The sequence below is a fragment of the Equus quagga genome, chromosome 6, assembly GCF_021613505.1.
Source record: "Equus quagga isolate Etosha38 chromosome 6, UCLA_HA_Equagga_1.0, whole genome shotgun sequence".
NCBI classification, from domain to species: Eukaryota; Metazoa; Chordata; class Mammalia; order Perissodactyla; family Equidae; genus Equus; species Equus quagga.
The window spans coordinates 81,661,475-81,675,233 of record NC_060272.1 but is presented as its reverse complement, the minus strand read 5'-3'; the positions used below and the strand labels follow the sequence as shown (position 1 = coordinate 81,675,233).

Below are 13,759 nucleotides of genomic sequence, written 5' to 3'. Positions count from 1 at the left end.
TGGTATAGGATGCTAGTATCGAAAGGTATCTCATACCTTAAAATGCATTCACTGGTTTAGTGGTTAGTCACTTGTTTATGGCTTTTTCATATCCTTTGTCCATTTTTCTATTGAGTTGTTTGTAATTATCTTATTGATTTGTAGGAAGTCCTTATATATTCTGGATATTAATCCTTTGTGAGGTATATGTATCTTTTCCTAGTCTATGGCTTAGCTTTTCTCATTTTTGTGGTATCTTGAGGCAAACAAACTTCACTCATTTATTAACCTTTTAATTAAGGTTTCTGTCTTTTGTCTCATTTAAAAGTCTTTCTCTATCCTGAGGTAATATGTATAACTCATTTTCTTTGAAAAGTTTTAAACTTTTTTCACATTCAGTTCTTAAAACACCAAGAATTAATACATCTAGCTTTTTTTTTTTAACCTGAGTCAGTGGCAACACCCTTGTCATACTGCACTGAGTGCCTGGACCATCCTGTAATTACTGTCTTTTCATGTAGGTGACCTGCTCTTCCTTCAGGGACATCTCGCTTCTGTCAGCCCGTAGTCTTACAGGCTGTAGCGTCAAGGTGCGTGTGGTCAGTCAGTAAACACTGGCTAGTCATCTTCCACACCCTCTCCATTCTTACGTGTCCCATTTTGACCGGTTTTGTTCTCACAGAATGAACTTTTCTACCTGTTTTACTGTTTGACCCATTTGTATTCATTTGTTGTTTTAACTTCCCAGTCTATTACAATTAAAAGCACCTCTGTAGTAGTTAAAATGCTTTAATTTGAGTACTAACTGAACACAGTGATGTCTTGAGTGGAGAAATTCTCTCACTCCTTGAGTAAACTTTCTGTTAGGTCTTTGTTCTACGGCTGATGTGCCCATGGAAAATCTATGTGATACAGCATTTCTTGTACTTCTTGGTTTTTATAACCATCTCCAACCAATAAAAGCACCCACTTATTTTTAAAGTCTATCCAGTTTATGACAAATAATGCTTTCCTTAGTCATGCGTTTAATAGTAGAAAGACAGGATAGGTGAATTAAAAATGAAAGCTGTCCTGGTGTATTTCAAAGATTATAAAAAGAAGCTATAGAGTTTTATTTTATAATCCAAACATAATCTGTTCCATTTATACATACAGAGAGAGTTTATATAAATTAAACACAGAGCCCACAAGAAATGTACATTTTTTAACAAGAAAATCAAGTTAGTGTTATTTCATGATTAGTCGCACACAAGGATCATTACAATTTTGTATCCATTAGAACATTTCCATCCTTGTCTTTAACTCTAATTCGACCAGATGTATATTTTGTTTCTTGATGACCATTTGTATATACAGTTTTAACGGTGCCATCTGGATATTCCCGTCTCTTAAACTGAGCAGTATGTAGTTCTCTTTGGCCATTATTAAACTCGATGATTTTGTTGCCATCTCTGGAAATTTAAAATAGAATTTAATTTCTTTAAAAATATGAAATATACAACAGGAAAATGATTTTAAAAACTGCCAGATTTTTGATTCTGGCAGTTATTTCTTCTAGAACATCCCTTGGTGTTTTTCCCAGCACAAGACCTTCTTTACAAATTCTTTCCACAGTGTTTCTGCTGCAGGCTGAAAGTTCCAGTTATCAGCTTAGCACTTATAAGTGCCCATGAAAAGTTTAATAAATTTGTTTTCACCACAAAATGCGTAGGGTGCTTCTTCCAATTTCATGTGTCTTCTACCTCTAAAAAATTGGGTGTTGTATTAAAATATGGCTTCCGGTTTGGACCCTTATTCTTCTAAGTTAAAAGCCACCTCAGTGCTATGAGTGCCTAGAGAGCTATGTCCCTGGGAAGAGCCATGATCAGATTTCAGTCTTGTTTTGAAGCAATGGAACACAGAAGCAGAATATGGGAAATAGTTAATACCAAGTCAATTGCCTGTGGGACAGTCAAACGAAACCCCTAAACACAGGTATAATGTACCATTAGAAACACAAAGCTAGGGCTAAAGATTGGGAATCACCATTTCTCAGGAGAGTGGTTTTTTCTATTTTGGTTATTTCTCACATTTTTTATGAAGGTAATGGCTTTGTACCACATACAAATGTTGGACTAAAAGCCATCATCAAAGTGCAGCCCCTGGCCGAGGGGTCAGCATCACCTGAGAACGCATTACAAATGCAAATCATTGGGGTGGGGCCCAGCAATCTGCATGTGAACAATCCTTCCAGGTGATTTTAATGTAAACTAAAGTCTAAGAACCATGGCTGTTAGTGAAAAAAGCCAAAATAATCCTGAATGAATTGCAGATTTAAAAGTTACTAAGAGAGTAAATCTTAAAAGTCCTCATCACAAAAAAAATTTTTTAACTGTGGTGATGGATGTTAACTAGACTTATTGTAGTGATCATTTCGCAGTATATACAAATATCAAATCATTATGTTGTACACCTGAAAGTAATGTCAATTATATGTCAAAAAGATAATCGTGAATGAACTAATATATTATCTGGGATTTGCTTGAGTGTGGATGAAAAAAGATTGGCTATGAGTTAATACTTGAAAATGGATAGATGGGTACATGGAGGTTTTCATATTATTTTCTCTACTTTTTATTATAGAAAATTTCAAACAGTTAAAAGACATTGAAAAGTTTCTGAAATCAAAGTATAGTGTACACAAGATTTTCCTCAAATTTTAGAACGAATTGTTATTTATTTAGTTGAGCACCAGATACTTTCAAGGCTAGGTTAAGGGAAAAACACTGAGGACCATAAGAAGTTCCTACATTATTTGAATTCATGTTCTTACCTTTTTTTTTGGCCAAGTTTATATCATAGAATTCAAGTTAGTTAAATGCACCTATGATGTATTAGTTGTATAGAAGTTAATGGGCACTCAACTGTCATTCTCCAGGAGAGGAGGGTGGAAACTAAAAACGGGACACTGGATTTGACAAACCTTCACCATGCTTTTAATTAAAACGGTGATGATAAGATGCTCTCTGTATTGTGGACTGAAGAAGTCACTTCAAGAAGAAGTCTCTAACTTCAAGAAATCTAACACTTACAAGGATAAACAAAGAGGTTGCTGACTTTAAAGAATTGGGTCCAGGAGGCCGGACAATAAAGTGCTGATCAGGCTGGGACAGGGAGACCCAGAACATCAACTACAGGCAAGAGAAGAGAAGGTCTAACTTAAACGCAGCTGCCTGTGCTGGGTTATTTTAAAAACTGACAGGGAAGCTCTCCTTCCTTGTGTCTCATTCACTGTTTTCAGACTTCAACAAATTATTTCTAAATAAGTACCTGCCCTCCTCCTTTCCTGAGGTGCTGTGCACACTCCCTTTAAGTCTTGAGATCTGTGTGTCCCAAACTAATTGTGAACTCACCTGCTCTTAGCGTCTATCTTTGCCCACTTCTGAACTCACTGAAATTTGATTATGATTATAAAAATTCAATTGGTAATAAAAGTTGAACTACGAAAATGGAGACTCTAGAAACAAATTTGACAGGGATCATACCGTTGGACTCTGACAATTGTGCCATCTGGGAAAACACTTTCTTCTTGTCCATCAGCAAATAAGTTTTTGACAGTCTGGTCGGGAAATGTGATTTCTTTTCTTCCATCTGGAAAATGTTTTTCTGTTTAAAAAAGGTTACTATAAGTATTTCATTTTTAAAGGAAAGGAAGAATTTAATAAGGAGAAGGCAGAGCAAGTTTTTACCTATCTGTCCACTTGAGAAATGTAAGACTTCCAGTCCTTCAGGATAAGTAGTGTGCGTGGTCTGGGCAGCCGCATAGTAGTAGATCTGTAAAGACACGAAGTCAGTAGGCCTTTTCTTAGAGAAGTTCAAGCTGTGAAGAAAAACACCCCCATGGAGACCTACCACTCTCTCGTCTGGCATGACCTTCTTCACATCGCCATTAAAGAAAGTGACGGTGACAGTCTTCCCATCTGCACTCACTTCTTTTTGAGTTCCATTTGGAAACAAGAGAACATGGCACCCATTCTTATAAACCTTTTCTATCTACAAAACAAACAAGATTATCAATATATGTAAGATTTCCTCCTGAGACCATGTGACAAAAATATCCCTAATTCTCTTCCTAATTGCCTACTTTGAAATTTTTCATAATAAACCGTAAAAAATTGGGCCAGCCTGGTGGCGCAGCAGTTAAGTTCACATGTTCCACTTTGGCAGCCTGGGGTTCACCAGTTCGGATCCCGGGTGCAGACATGGCACTGCTTGGCAAGCCATGCTGTGGTAGGCGTCTCACATATGAAGTAGAGGAAGATGGGCAGGGATGTTACATCAGGGCCAGTCTTCCTCAGCAAAAAAAAGAGGAGGATTGGCAGATGTTAGCTCAGGGCTAATCTTCCTCAAAAAAAAAAAAAATTCTCCCAAAAGGAGAGCAAGTTAATAAACTCACAACAATCAATTTTAAGTATCACCACATCACCATTCTTATGTCACCTATTACCCCTAAACTCCTTCTTTGGTGGAGGTTTTTTTAAAACAAACGGCAGACATCTGTAAACACTGCAGTAGATATCTCTAATGGAAGGATTTTTAATGTAACCAAATCAAGATCAGCCCTAACAAACTATAATTCCTTCATCATATCATAACCATCCGTATTGTTTTCCCTAAATTCACAAAAAAGGCTTTTTACAGTTTATTTCAATCAGGATCAAAACAAGATCCTCACAACACTGGGTTGATGTGTTTCTTAAATCTCAATTTTAACAGTCTCGTCCTTTCCTCCTCTTCAATGCCAATTACTTGTTGAAGGAACTGGGTCCCTGAACATTGCTCACATTCTGGATTTGACTGCTTTCCCATTATCATGTCATTTAACATGTTCTTACATCCCCTGTACCTCCTTGAAAAAGCTAGTAGTTAGACCTAGAGGCTTGATTAACCTCCAGTGGAATTATTCTGATAAGAATACTTTCTAGGTGCTGCTGTGAGCTGCTGTGGCAACAGGTTCAGAAGCACGGTATGCAGTTGTCTCCCCGACCCCAGGCCTGATGGGTCACAGACCTGCCTTGAGACCCCGTCCACCTTTCATCTGCGGTGTCAGGAGTCAGTGGTGACTGCTGCCTAGATCCTTTACCTCATTAGAGGTTGCAAACTGATGGGTCTCCTTCTCATTCCTTTTCCATTTATTAGCTGGAATTCTCCTATCACAGGAAACCCTGCCACATCGACAATTTGTTACCCTAGAGTAGAGTTCGTACAGGAAGTCGAACTACTTCCTCTCACTTGTTCTTTGTCCTTCCCTCATTCCTCAAGACTAGCAGTAAACTCTGGCCTTAAAATTTCAATTAAAATGGATTCGATGAGGGTATTTGGAAAAGTAAATGTTTTATAAACCTGAGAAAACATTCCCTCATCACCTCCCCAGTAACAAACCCTGTTTATGTCCCTTCCTTTTTCATTCCTCCTCGGAGCTGGAATACCCAGCCAGGCAGTCTTCCCACTCCAAACCTTGCTGATGCCCAAGAATAAACTTGTGCAGGCTAGAGATGGAGAGAGAGACACGTGACCCAGGCTCTATTTAAGAAAGGCCGCAGGAAACAGCAGGCCTAGAACTGAGGCTTTTAAAAAGTATTTTGAAAGTATTTTTAAAAGTAAAGGATTACAAAGGCTTTTTAGCTTTGTCTGGAAGAACAAAGAGTTTAAACAAAGGGACTGTATCCCTTCTCCAGCTGCATCTCTGAAGTAGAAATGGCAACTAAATGCACACTGTCTTTTCAGAGGAATCCGAAGGTTTAAGCCGAGGTCACGCCCAAAGTACCGCAGGTCTTCAAGCCCCATCAACAGTCTGAAAGATCAATTATTTTAGAATCTAAGTGTTTCAACTCTATTTTAACCCTGTTTATTTTTTATAGTATTTACTATTTTTAAAAAAATTTCTAACCTTTCCATCAGGATGACTGATTTCTCCCTGAATTTCCTCTTTCTCCTCTTTTTCATCCTCCTCTTTATAGTCGGGATCTGGGAAGTCCGCTGGTTCAGGGAGCTCCCTGGGTGAGGCAGTCTGTAAGGACAAGAGGCACTCATCTGTCCCAAAGGACATGTGATGACAGTTCAAGCAGCTAAAACTTACACTTACTTCCAAAAGCCAGATTCTACTAATTAGAGGATTCTATGACTAGTTTTCTACAGAAAACATTCACAATGTTAAGTAAAAGCCTCCTTTGTAAATGGCTTAGAAACTTAAGTCAGTTAACTAATCAATTTCAATCCTGAGTAATCTATGTTTGAATATATAAAAATATAAAGAGATTTACCTGTCCCTTATCCGAACTGCCTAAATCACAAGGAGGCACGGACTTGGATCTTCGAGATGGATTGCCTGTTAGAATATAATTGTCAGTTAGTTTTAATATTTAATTCCAAGTTTTAAATTTACTTAATATTATGGTCAAACATTTTCTTATTTTATGACCTTTTGTGAATTGCTGTCCTTTACCCATTAAATTAAGGAAGTCGTAATATTTTCCTTTGTTAATTTGTAGTTCTTCATTATATAAGTTCCAATATTTATTCAGGTTACTTAAGTCCTGGGTGACCAAGAAAGGCAAAGACAACACCTGTTCTCTGATAGTTTACAATCTGGAGTACAAGACAGGTGCTCCACTAACCTAACAGATGGGCCCAAAGGCATCTGGGAGACAATCACAAGAAGTTTAGAGGCTACATGTGGGGTAGAGATGACAGAAGCATCCAAGAATACACAGAGAATTTGGCTTGAAAAATAACAGGATTTAATGACAATCTAGACCTAATGGCTAGGTCTAAACTTTACAGATCATGACCAACACCCCAATGCTATGCTGCATTAGTAACACATACATTATAAATAAGCATACACCCCCTACTACCAGCACCACCACCAACAACAAACGGAGGTGAATTTTTAAAAGTATATTGAAGTTCTAATATTTTCTTCCTATATGCCAGTGGCTCATATTATAAACACTCTCAAATCTGAAAGGTTTCAAGCAAGTGCCAGGATCTGCCTCATATTAAAAACTAGAATGGATGCTGGACACCACAGGGAGAACAGACTAGAGACAAAGCAAGGTGGACTGCAGTCACGAGGCCGCAGCACATGGGAAGGCTTGTGTGGCATCCACAGAGACAGAAGTTTTGGCCTGAGCAAACAGGCGGTGGTGGACTGGGTTCCGGCAATAAAAGGAGCACTGAGTTTTGGACATGGCAAATGCACAACACCTTCCTCCACCTCACAAGTGCAAAGCAACCCATGCACTACCCTTTGAGCTCTGTGTTACATCATTTCTAACTCTCATAACCACCATCCCCACAGAAGACCAACACTCCATTTTATAGGTCAGGAAATCAGGGCTGGGAGGTTAAATAACTTGCCATGGCTGTCAACTAATAAAAGGCAGAGCCAGGATTCCAAGCTTAACTCTCTCAAGGTGTTCACAAACATTACCCTGAAGCCCCTGAGCATATTCTCACTGGGAGGAGCAAGGAGAGGTGAGCAGGAGCAGAGGGCTCGGACTCCTAGGGTGTGTGCATCATTGTGAGCACTGGAAATACATACCTTATAAAATTACATATAACATGAAAGTTGGGAAAGAGCAAACTATTTCATCAACAGAGCTGGAATGGTTAGGTATCGATAATATAGGAGGACATGTTTATGAACTCAAGATAGGGAAAGACTTAAGAGGCACTACCCATAAAGGAAAAAACCTGAAATTCAACCACTTTAAAATAGGAATTTGGGGAATTTTTAAGGTGACGTCGGCATCACGGTGGTGTAAGTCATTTCTCTTTTCTCTCATCTTTTTTAACAACTAATTAGACGTCCATAACCAAACAAAAGTGCCTCAGCACCTTAACCAAGGGATCTGGGAGGATTCTTGCCCACCCGTCCATCTAAAAACAAACAAGGCCTCAGTAAGGGCTGTGGATCCAAGGGAGTTGCTGAACCCACCCTACCCCCACTCACTGCGACTGGAGAAAAACCCGAAGAGCAAAGCTGCGCAGACACCCACAGGCAGGAGAGCATTTGTAGAAGCCCATCCTGCCTCAGGGAGATGCCAGCACTGCCTCCAACCTAAGGCAACGCTGCACATTAAGCTGTTTGGCAGTGGCAGCGATGACCTCTCCCAAGGAAGAGGTGGAAAGCAAAAGCAGTTGTGGCTGGAGAAACCTCTTTCCCTCCAAGAGCACCCAGATCTGTGAGGAGGGACCTCCATGACTAGGAGGAGGGAGGAGAAAGGGAAGGAACAGATAATATCACAGGGTCTTGAAGGAATGTGGTTCCTGCTGTCTGCTTCAGGACAGCAGCAGGAAGTCCACCCAAAAGCCATCTGGAGTCCCTGACTTGAGGATCTCCCCACCAGGCCCACAGGGACCTGCAAAGCCCCAAGTGCTTTGCCCCACAGCACCCCAACTCTGCTGCTGGCTCCTTGTGCACACTCAGGAGTGCACCCACAAGAACAAGCTCCAAGACACAGGGAGAGTGTTCAGAAAATAGGCCACATTTGGTGGGCAAGGGAGAAACCACAAACTTGAGCTTTAGCACGACCTTCTGGAATACAAAAGAAAGGTTTCTAAACGCCATCCTGGTGAATTGTACGAACCAAAGAAGTCATAAAAGCTTAGTTAAGGGGGTATCTGCTACTTCAAATGTGAAAACAGAAGCACTTTGCAACAAACAGTATGAAAAACATCAAAGAAATACAATATCATGAAAAGAAAATGCTGATTTTCCAAACAACTGAACTCAAAGGCATGAAATATGTGATCTATTGAATAAAGAATTCAAAATTGCCATTAGGAAGAAATTCAACAAGCTATAAGAGAACTCAAGACAATTCCATGAAATCAGGAATAAAATTAATGAACAGAGTTCTTTACTGAAGAGACTGAAATTATAAAAAAAGAACCAAACAGAAATTCTGGAGCAGAAGAATTCAATGAATGAGATGAAGATTGCAATAGAAAGCATCTACAGCAGGGCAGACCAGATAGAAGAAAGAATAAGTGACTTAGAGGATAGGAATATAGAAATACACTACAGTTAGAAGAGTTCTAAGATTTAAAAGCCATAAGAGCTACTGGATTCCGCTGGAAAGGCAAATATTCGAATTATTAGTGTCCCAGAAGAAGAAAAGAGAGAAAAGGGGGCAGAGAGTTTATTTAAAGAAATAATAGTTAAGAACTTCACAAAGCTGGGGTAGGACCTGGCCATCCAAGTCTACAAAGCTAATAGAATACCCTATTACCTCAATGCAAAAAGACCTTCTCCAAGATACACTGTAATGAAACTGTCAAAAATCAATGATATAGAAAAAATCTTAAAGGCACCAGGGAAAAAATGAAGTAATCAACAAAGGAACCCCTTTAGGCTATCATCGGATATCTCAGCAGAAACCCTCTAGGCCAAGAGAGAGTGGAATGATATATTCAAAATGCTGAAAGATAAAAATTGCCAACCAAGAATACTTTATCTGGCAAAGTTATCCTTCAGATGTGAAGGAGAGAGAAATAAAGGCTTTCCCAGACAAACAAAAGCTGAGGGATTTCATTACCACTAGACTTCCCTTGCAAAAAATGCTGAAATGAGTTCTTCAAGCTGAAACAAAAAGACACTAATTAGCAACATGACAACATACAGAAGTGTACAACACACTGGTAAAAGTGGAAATTTATAATGAGAAATAGAAAACTCCAGGCTGGTATATTAACAACTTAATTACAGTATAAAAGTTAAAGGGGGGCTGGCCCCGTGGCCGAGTGGTTAAGTTCATGCGCTCCACTGCAGGTGGCCCAGTGTTTCATTGGTTTGAATCCTGGGCGTGGACATGGCACTGCTCATCAAACCACGCTGAGGCAGCGTCCCACATGCCACAAGTAGAAGGACCCACAACAAAGAATATACAACTATGTACCGGGAGGCTTTGGGGAGAAAAAGGAAAAAAATAAAATCTTTAAAAAAAAAAAACCAATTTAAAAAGTTAAAGGAAAAGAGGATGAAAAATAACTAAGGCTACTATAATTTGTTAACAAATACACAGCATAAAAGAGGTAAATTGTGATATCAAAAACATAAAGGCGGGGCCAGCCTGCTGGTATAGTGGTTAAGTTCGCAGGTTCTGCTTCAGCAGCCCAGAATTCACCAGTTCGGATGCCAGGCACGGACCTAGGCACTGCTGCTTATCAAGCCCTGCTGTGGCAGGATCCCACATATAAAGTCGAGGAAGATAGGCACGGATGTTAGCTCAGGGCCACTCTTCCTCAGCAAAATGAGGAGGATTGGCAGTGGATGTTAGCTCAGGGCCAATCTTGCTCAAAAAAAAAAAAAACATAAAAGGAGAGGAGTAAAAGGGGGGAGCCTTTATAGGGGAATGAAGATAAGTTGTTATCAGCATAAAACAGACTATTTTATCTATGAGATGTATTATTTAAACATCATGGTAACCATAAGCAAAAATCTAGAGTAGACCCACAAAACATAACAAATGGGGAAGCAGAGCATATCACCATGGAAAACCACCAACTTACAAAAATAGGCAGAAACAGAGGGAAAAAGAAACAAGGAAAATACCAAACAACCAGAAAGCAATCAATAAGATGGCAGTAGTAAGCCCTCATATATCGATTATCAACTAATGTAAATGGATTGAATTCACCATTCAAAAATCACAGAGTGGCTGGATGGATAAAAAAACAAGATCCAACTACATGCTGCCTTAGAGACTCATTTCAGCCCTAAAGACACACATAGGCTCAAAGTGAAGGGATGGAAGAAGATATTCCACGTAAGTAGAAGCCAAAAGAAAGCAGGGGTAGTCACACTTACATCAGATAAAATAGACGTTAAGCCAAAAACAGTAACAAGGGATGAAGAAGGTCACTATATAATGATAAAAGGGATCAATACATCAAGACGTCACTATATAATGATAAAAGGGATCAATATATTAAGATACAATAATCATAAATATATATGAACCCAAATCAGAGCACCTAAATATATTAAGCAAATAGTAACAGATCTAGAGAGAGAAACAGACCACAATACAGTAATAGTAGGGCACATCAATACCCTACTGTCAGCAATGGATAAATCATCCAGACAGAAAATCAACAAGGAAACACTGGAACTGAACCACGCTTTAGATCAAACGGAATTAGGAGACATTCTATCCAACAGCAGCAGAATACACATTCTTCTCAAGTGCACATGGAACATTCTCCAGGGTGGATCATATGATAGGACACAAAACAAGTCTTAGGAAATTTAAGAAGGCTGAAATCATACAACTATCTTTTCTGATCACAATGGTATGAAATTAATAATTAACAACAAGAGAAAAGCTGGAAAACCTACAAATATGTGGAAAGTAAACAATACTGTTCTGAAAACCAATGGGTCAAGGAAGAAATCAAAAGGGGAATAAAAAATATCTTGAAACAGAGGTTGTCCTGGTGCTGTAGTGGTTAAGTCTGGCACGCTCCACTGTGGCGGCCCAGGGTTTGCAGGTTTGGATCCCAGACCTACACACCGCTCATCAAGCCATGCTGTGGTGGCATCCCACATACAAAATAGAAGACTGGCATAGACATTAGCTCAGGGCCAATCTTCCTCAAGCAAAAAGAAGACTGGCAACAGATGTTATCTCAGGGTGAATCTTCCTCACCAAAAACAAACAAAAAGAAATCTTGAAACAAATGAAAATGAAAACACAATATACCAAAACCTATGGGATGCTGCAAAAGCAGTTGTGAGAGGAAAGTTTATAATGATAAATGCATATACTAAGAAATTAAAAAGATCTCAAATAACCCAAATTTACTCCTCAAGGAACTACAAATAGAAGAACAAATTAGGGACTGGCCCCATGGCTGAGTGGTTGGGTTCGTGCACTCTGCTTTGGCGGCCTGGGTTCTCACCGATTCAGATCCTGGGCGTGGACATGGCACTGCTCATCAGGCCATGCTGAGGCAGCGTCCCACATGCCACAACTAGAAGGACCCACAACTAAAAATACACAACTGTGTACCAGGGGGCTTTGAGGAGAAAAAAGGAAAAATAAAATCTTTAAAAAAAAAGAACAAATTAAACCCAGGGTTAGTATAAGTAAGGAAATAATAAAGATCAGAGTGGAAATAAATGAAATAGAGACTAGAAAAACAACAGAAAGGATCAATGAAACTAAGAGCTGATTTTTCAAAAATATAAACAAAATTAACAAACCCCTATAGCTAGACTAACTAATAAAAGAAGAGAGAAGACTCAAACGTAGAGTATTAGAATCAAAAGAGGAAACATTACAGATGATGCTACAGAAAGACACGGGATCATAAATGACTCTAATAAACAATTATATGCCAACAAATTTGATAACCTATAAGAAATGGATAAATTCCTAGAAATAGACAACCTGCCAAGACTGAATCAGGAAGAAACGGAAAACCTGAACAGACTAATAACAAGTAAAGAGATTGAACCAGTAATCAAAAACTTCCCGATACAGAACACCCAAAGACCAGCTTTACTGGTGAACTATACCAAATATTTAAAGAAGAATTAATGCCAATCCTTCTCAAACTTTTCTAAAGAATGAAGAGGAGGCAACATTTCCAAAGTCAAGCTATGAAACCAGCATTACCCTCATACCAAAGCCAAATAAGGACACTACAAGAAAAGAAAACTATAGACCAATGTCCCTGATGAATATAGACGTAAAACTTCCCACCAAAATATTAGCATACCAAATTCAAGAACACATTAAAAGGGTTATACACCATGACCAATTCAGATTTATCCCTGGGATGCAAGGATGGTTCAACATACACCAATCAATAAATGTAATAATTCACATCAATAGAATGAAAAATAAAAATCACATGATCATCTCAATAGATTCAGAAAAAGCATTTGACAAAATCCAACACCCTTTCATGATAAAAACCCTCAACAGACTGGATATAGAAGGACATAGCTCAACATAACAAAGGCCATAGATGAGAAACACACATCTATCATTATACTCAACAGTGAAAAATTGCGAGCTTTTCCTCTAAGATCAGCAACAAGAAAAGGATGCCAATCTCACCACTTTTATTCAATATAGTACTGGAAATCCTACCTGGAGCAATTAGGCAAGACAAAGATAAAAGGCACCCAAATTGGAAAGGAAGTAAAACTGTCGTTTCTGCCAATGATACAATTTTATACATAGAAAATCCCAATGACTAACTAAAAAAATTGTTAAAACTAATCAATGAATTCAGTAAAGTTGCAGGATATAAAATCAACAACAAAAATCAGTTGCACTTCTATATTCTAATAATGGAACATCTGAAAAAGAAACAAAGAAAATTATACCATTCACAATAGCATGGAAAACAATAAAATATTTAAAAATAAATTTAAACAAGGAAGTGAAAGATCTGTACAATGAAAACTACAAAACTGTGTTGAAAGAAATCAAAGATACAAACAAACGGAAAGACATCTCAGGTTCATGGATGGGAAAAATTAACATTGTTAAAATGTTCACACTGCCCAAAGCCATCTACAGATTGAACCCAATCCCTACCCAAATCCAATGGAAACAGAAATAGAAAAAATTCCTAAAATTTGTATGCAACCACAATAGACCCCCAAAGAGCCAAAGCAATCCCAAGAAGAAAGAACAAAGCCTGAGACGTCACAATTCCTGACTTACAACTATACTACAAAGCTACAGTAATTAAAACAGTATATGGGGCTGGCCCT

The 13,759-nt window shown here is 38.6% G+C and overlaps 1 protein-coding gene across 5 annotated transcripts in view; it reads right to left on the bottom strand.

Annotated features, from left to right (window-relative positions):
• Positions 1 to 336: 336 nt before the first annotated feature.
• CENPJ (centromere protein J) overlaps positions 337 to 13,759 on the bottom strand; it is a 54,208-nt gene continuing 40,785 nt past the window's right edge. For 2 of the 5 annotated variants that reach the window (XM_046664935.1, XM_046664936.1), the window contains exons 12-17: positions 6,282 to 6,346; positions 5,909 to 6,028; positions 3,871 to 4,011; positions 3,708 to 3,792; positions 3,504 to 3,624; positions 337 to 1,430 (exon numbers count right to left, since the gene is read on the bottom strand). In XM_046664935.1, coding sequence (XP_046520891.1) covers positions 1,238 to 1,430; positions 3,504 to 3,624; positions 3,708 to 3,792; positions 3,871 to 4,011; positions 5,909 to 6,028; positions 6,282 to 6,346 — 725 coding nt within the window. In that variant the 3' untranslated portion in view covers positions 337 to 1,237. Of the gene's footprint in view, positions 1,431 to 3,503; positions 3,625 to 3,707; positions 3,793 to 3,870; positions 4,012 to 4,296; positions 5,813 to 5,908; positions 6,029 to 6,281; positions 6,347 to 13,759 lie in introns of those variants that run through there. The other 3 variants (XM_046664938.1, XM_046664939.1, XM_046664940.1) reach the window with 3 other exon arrangements.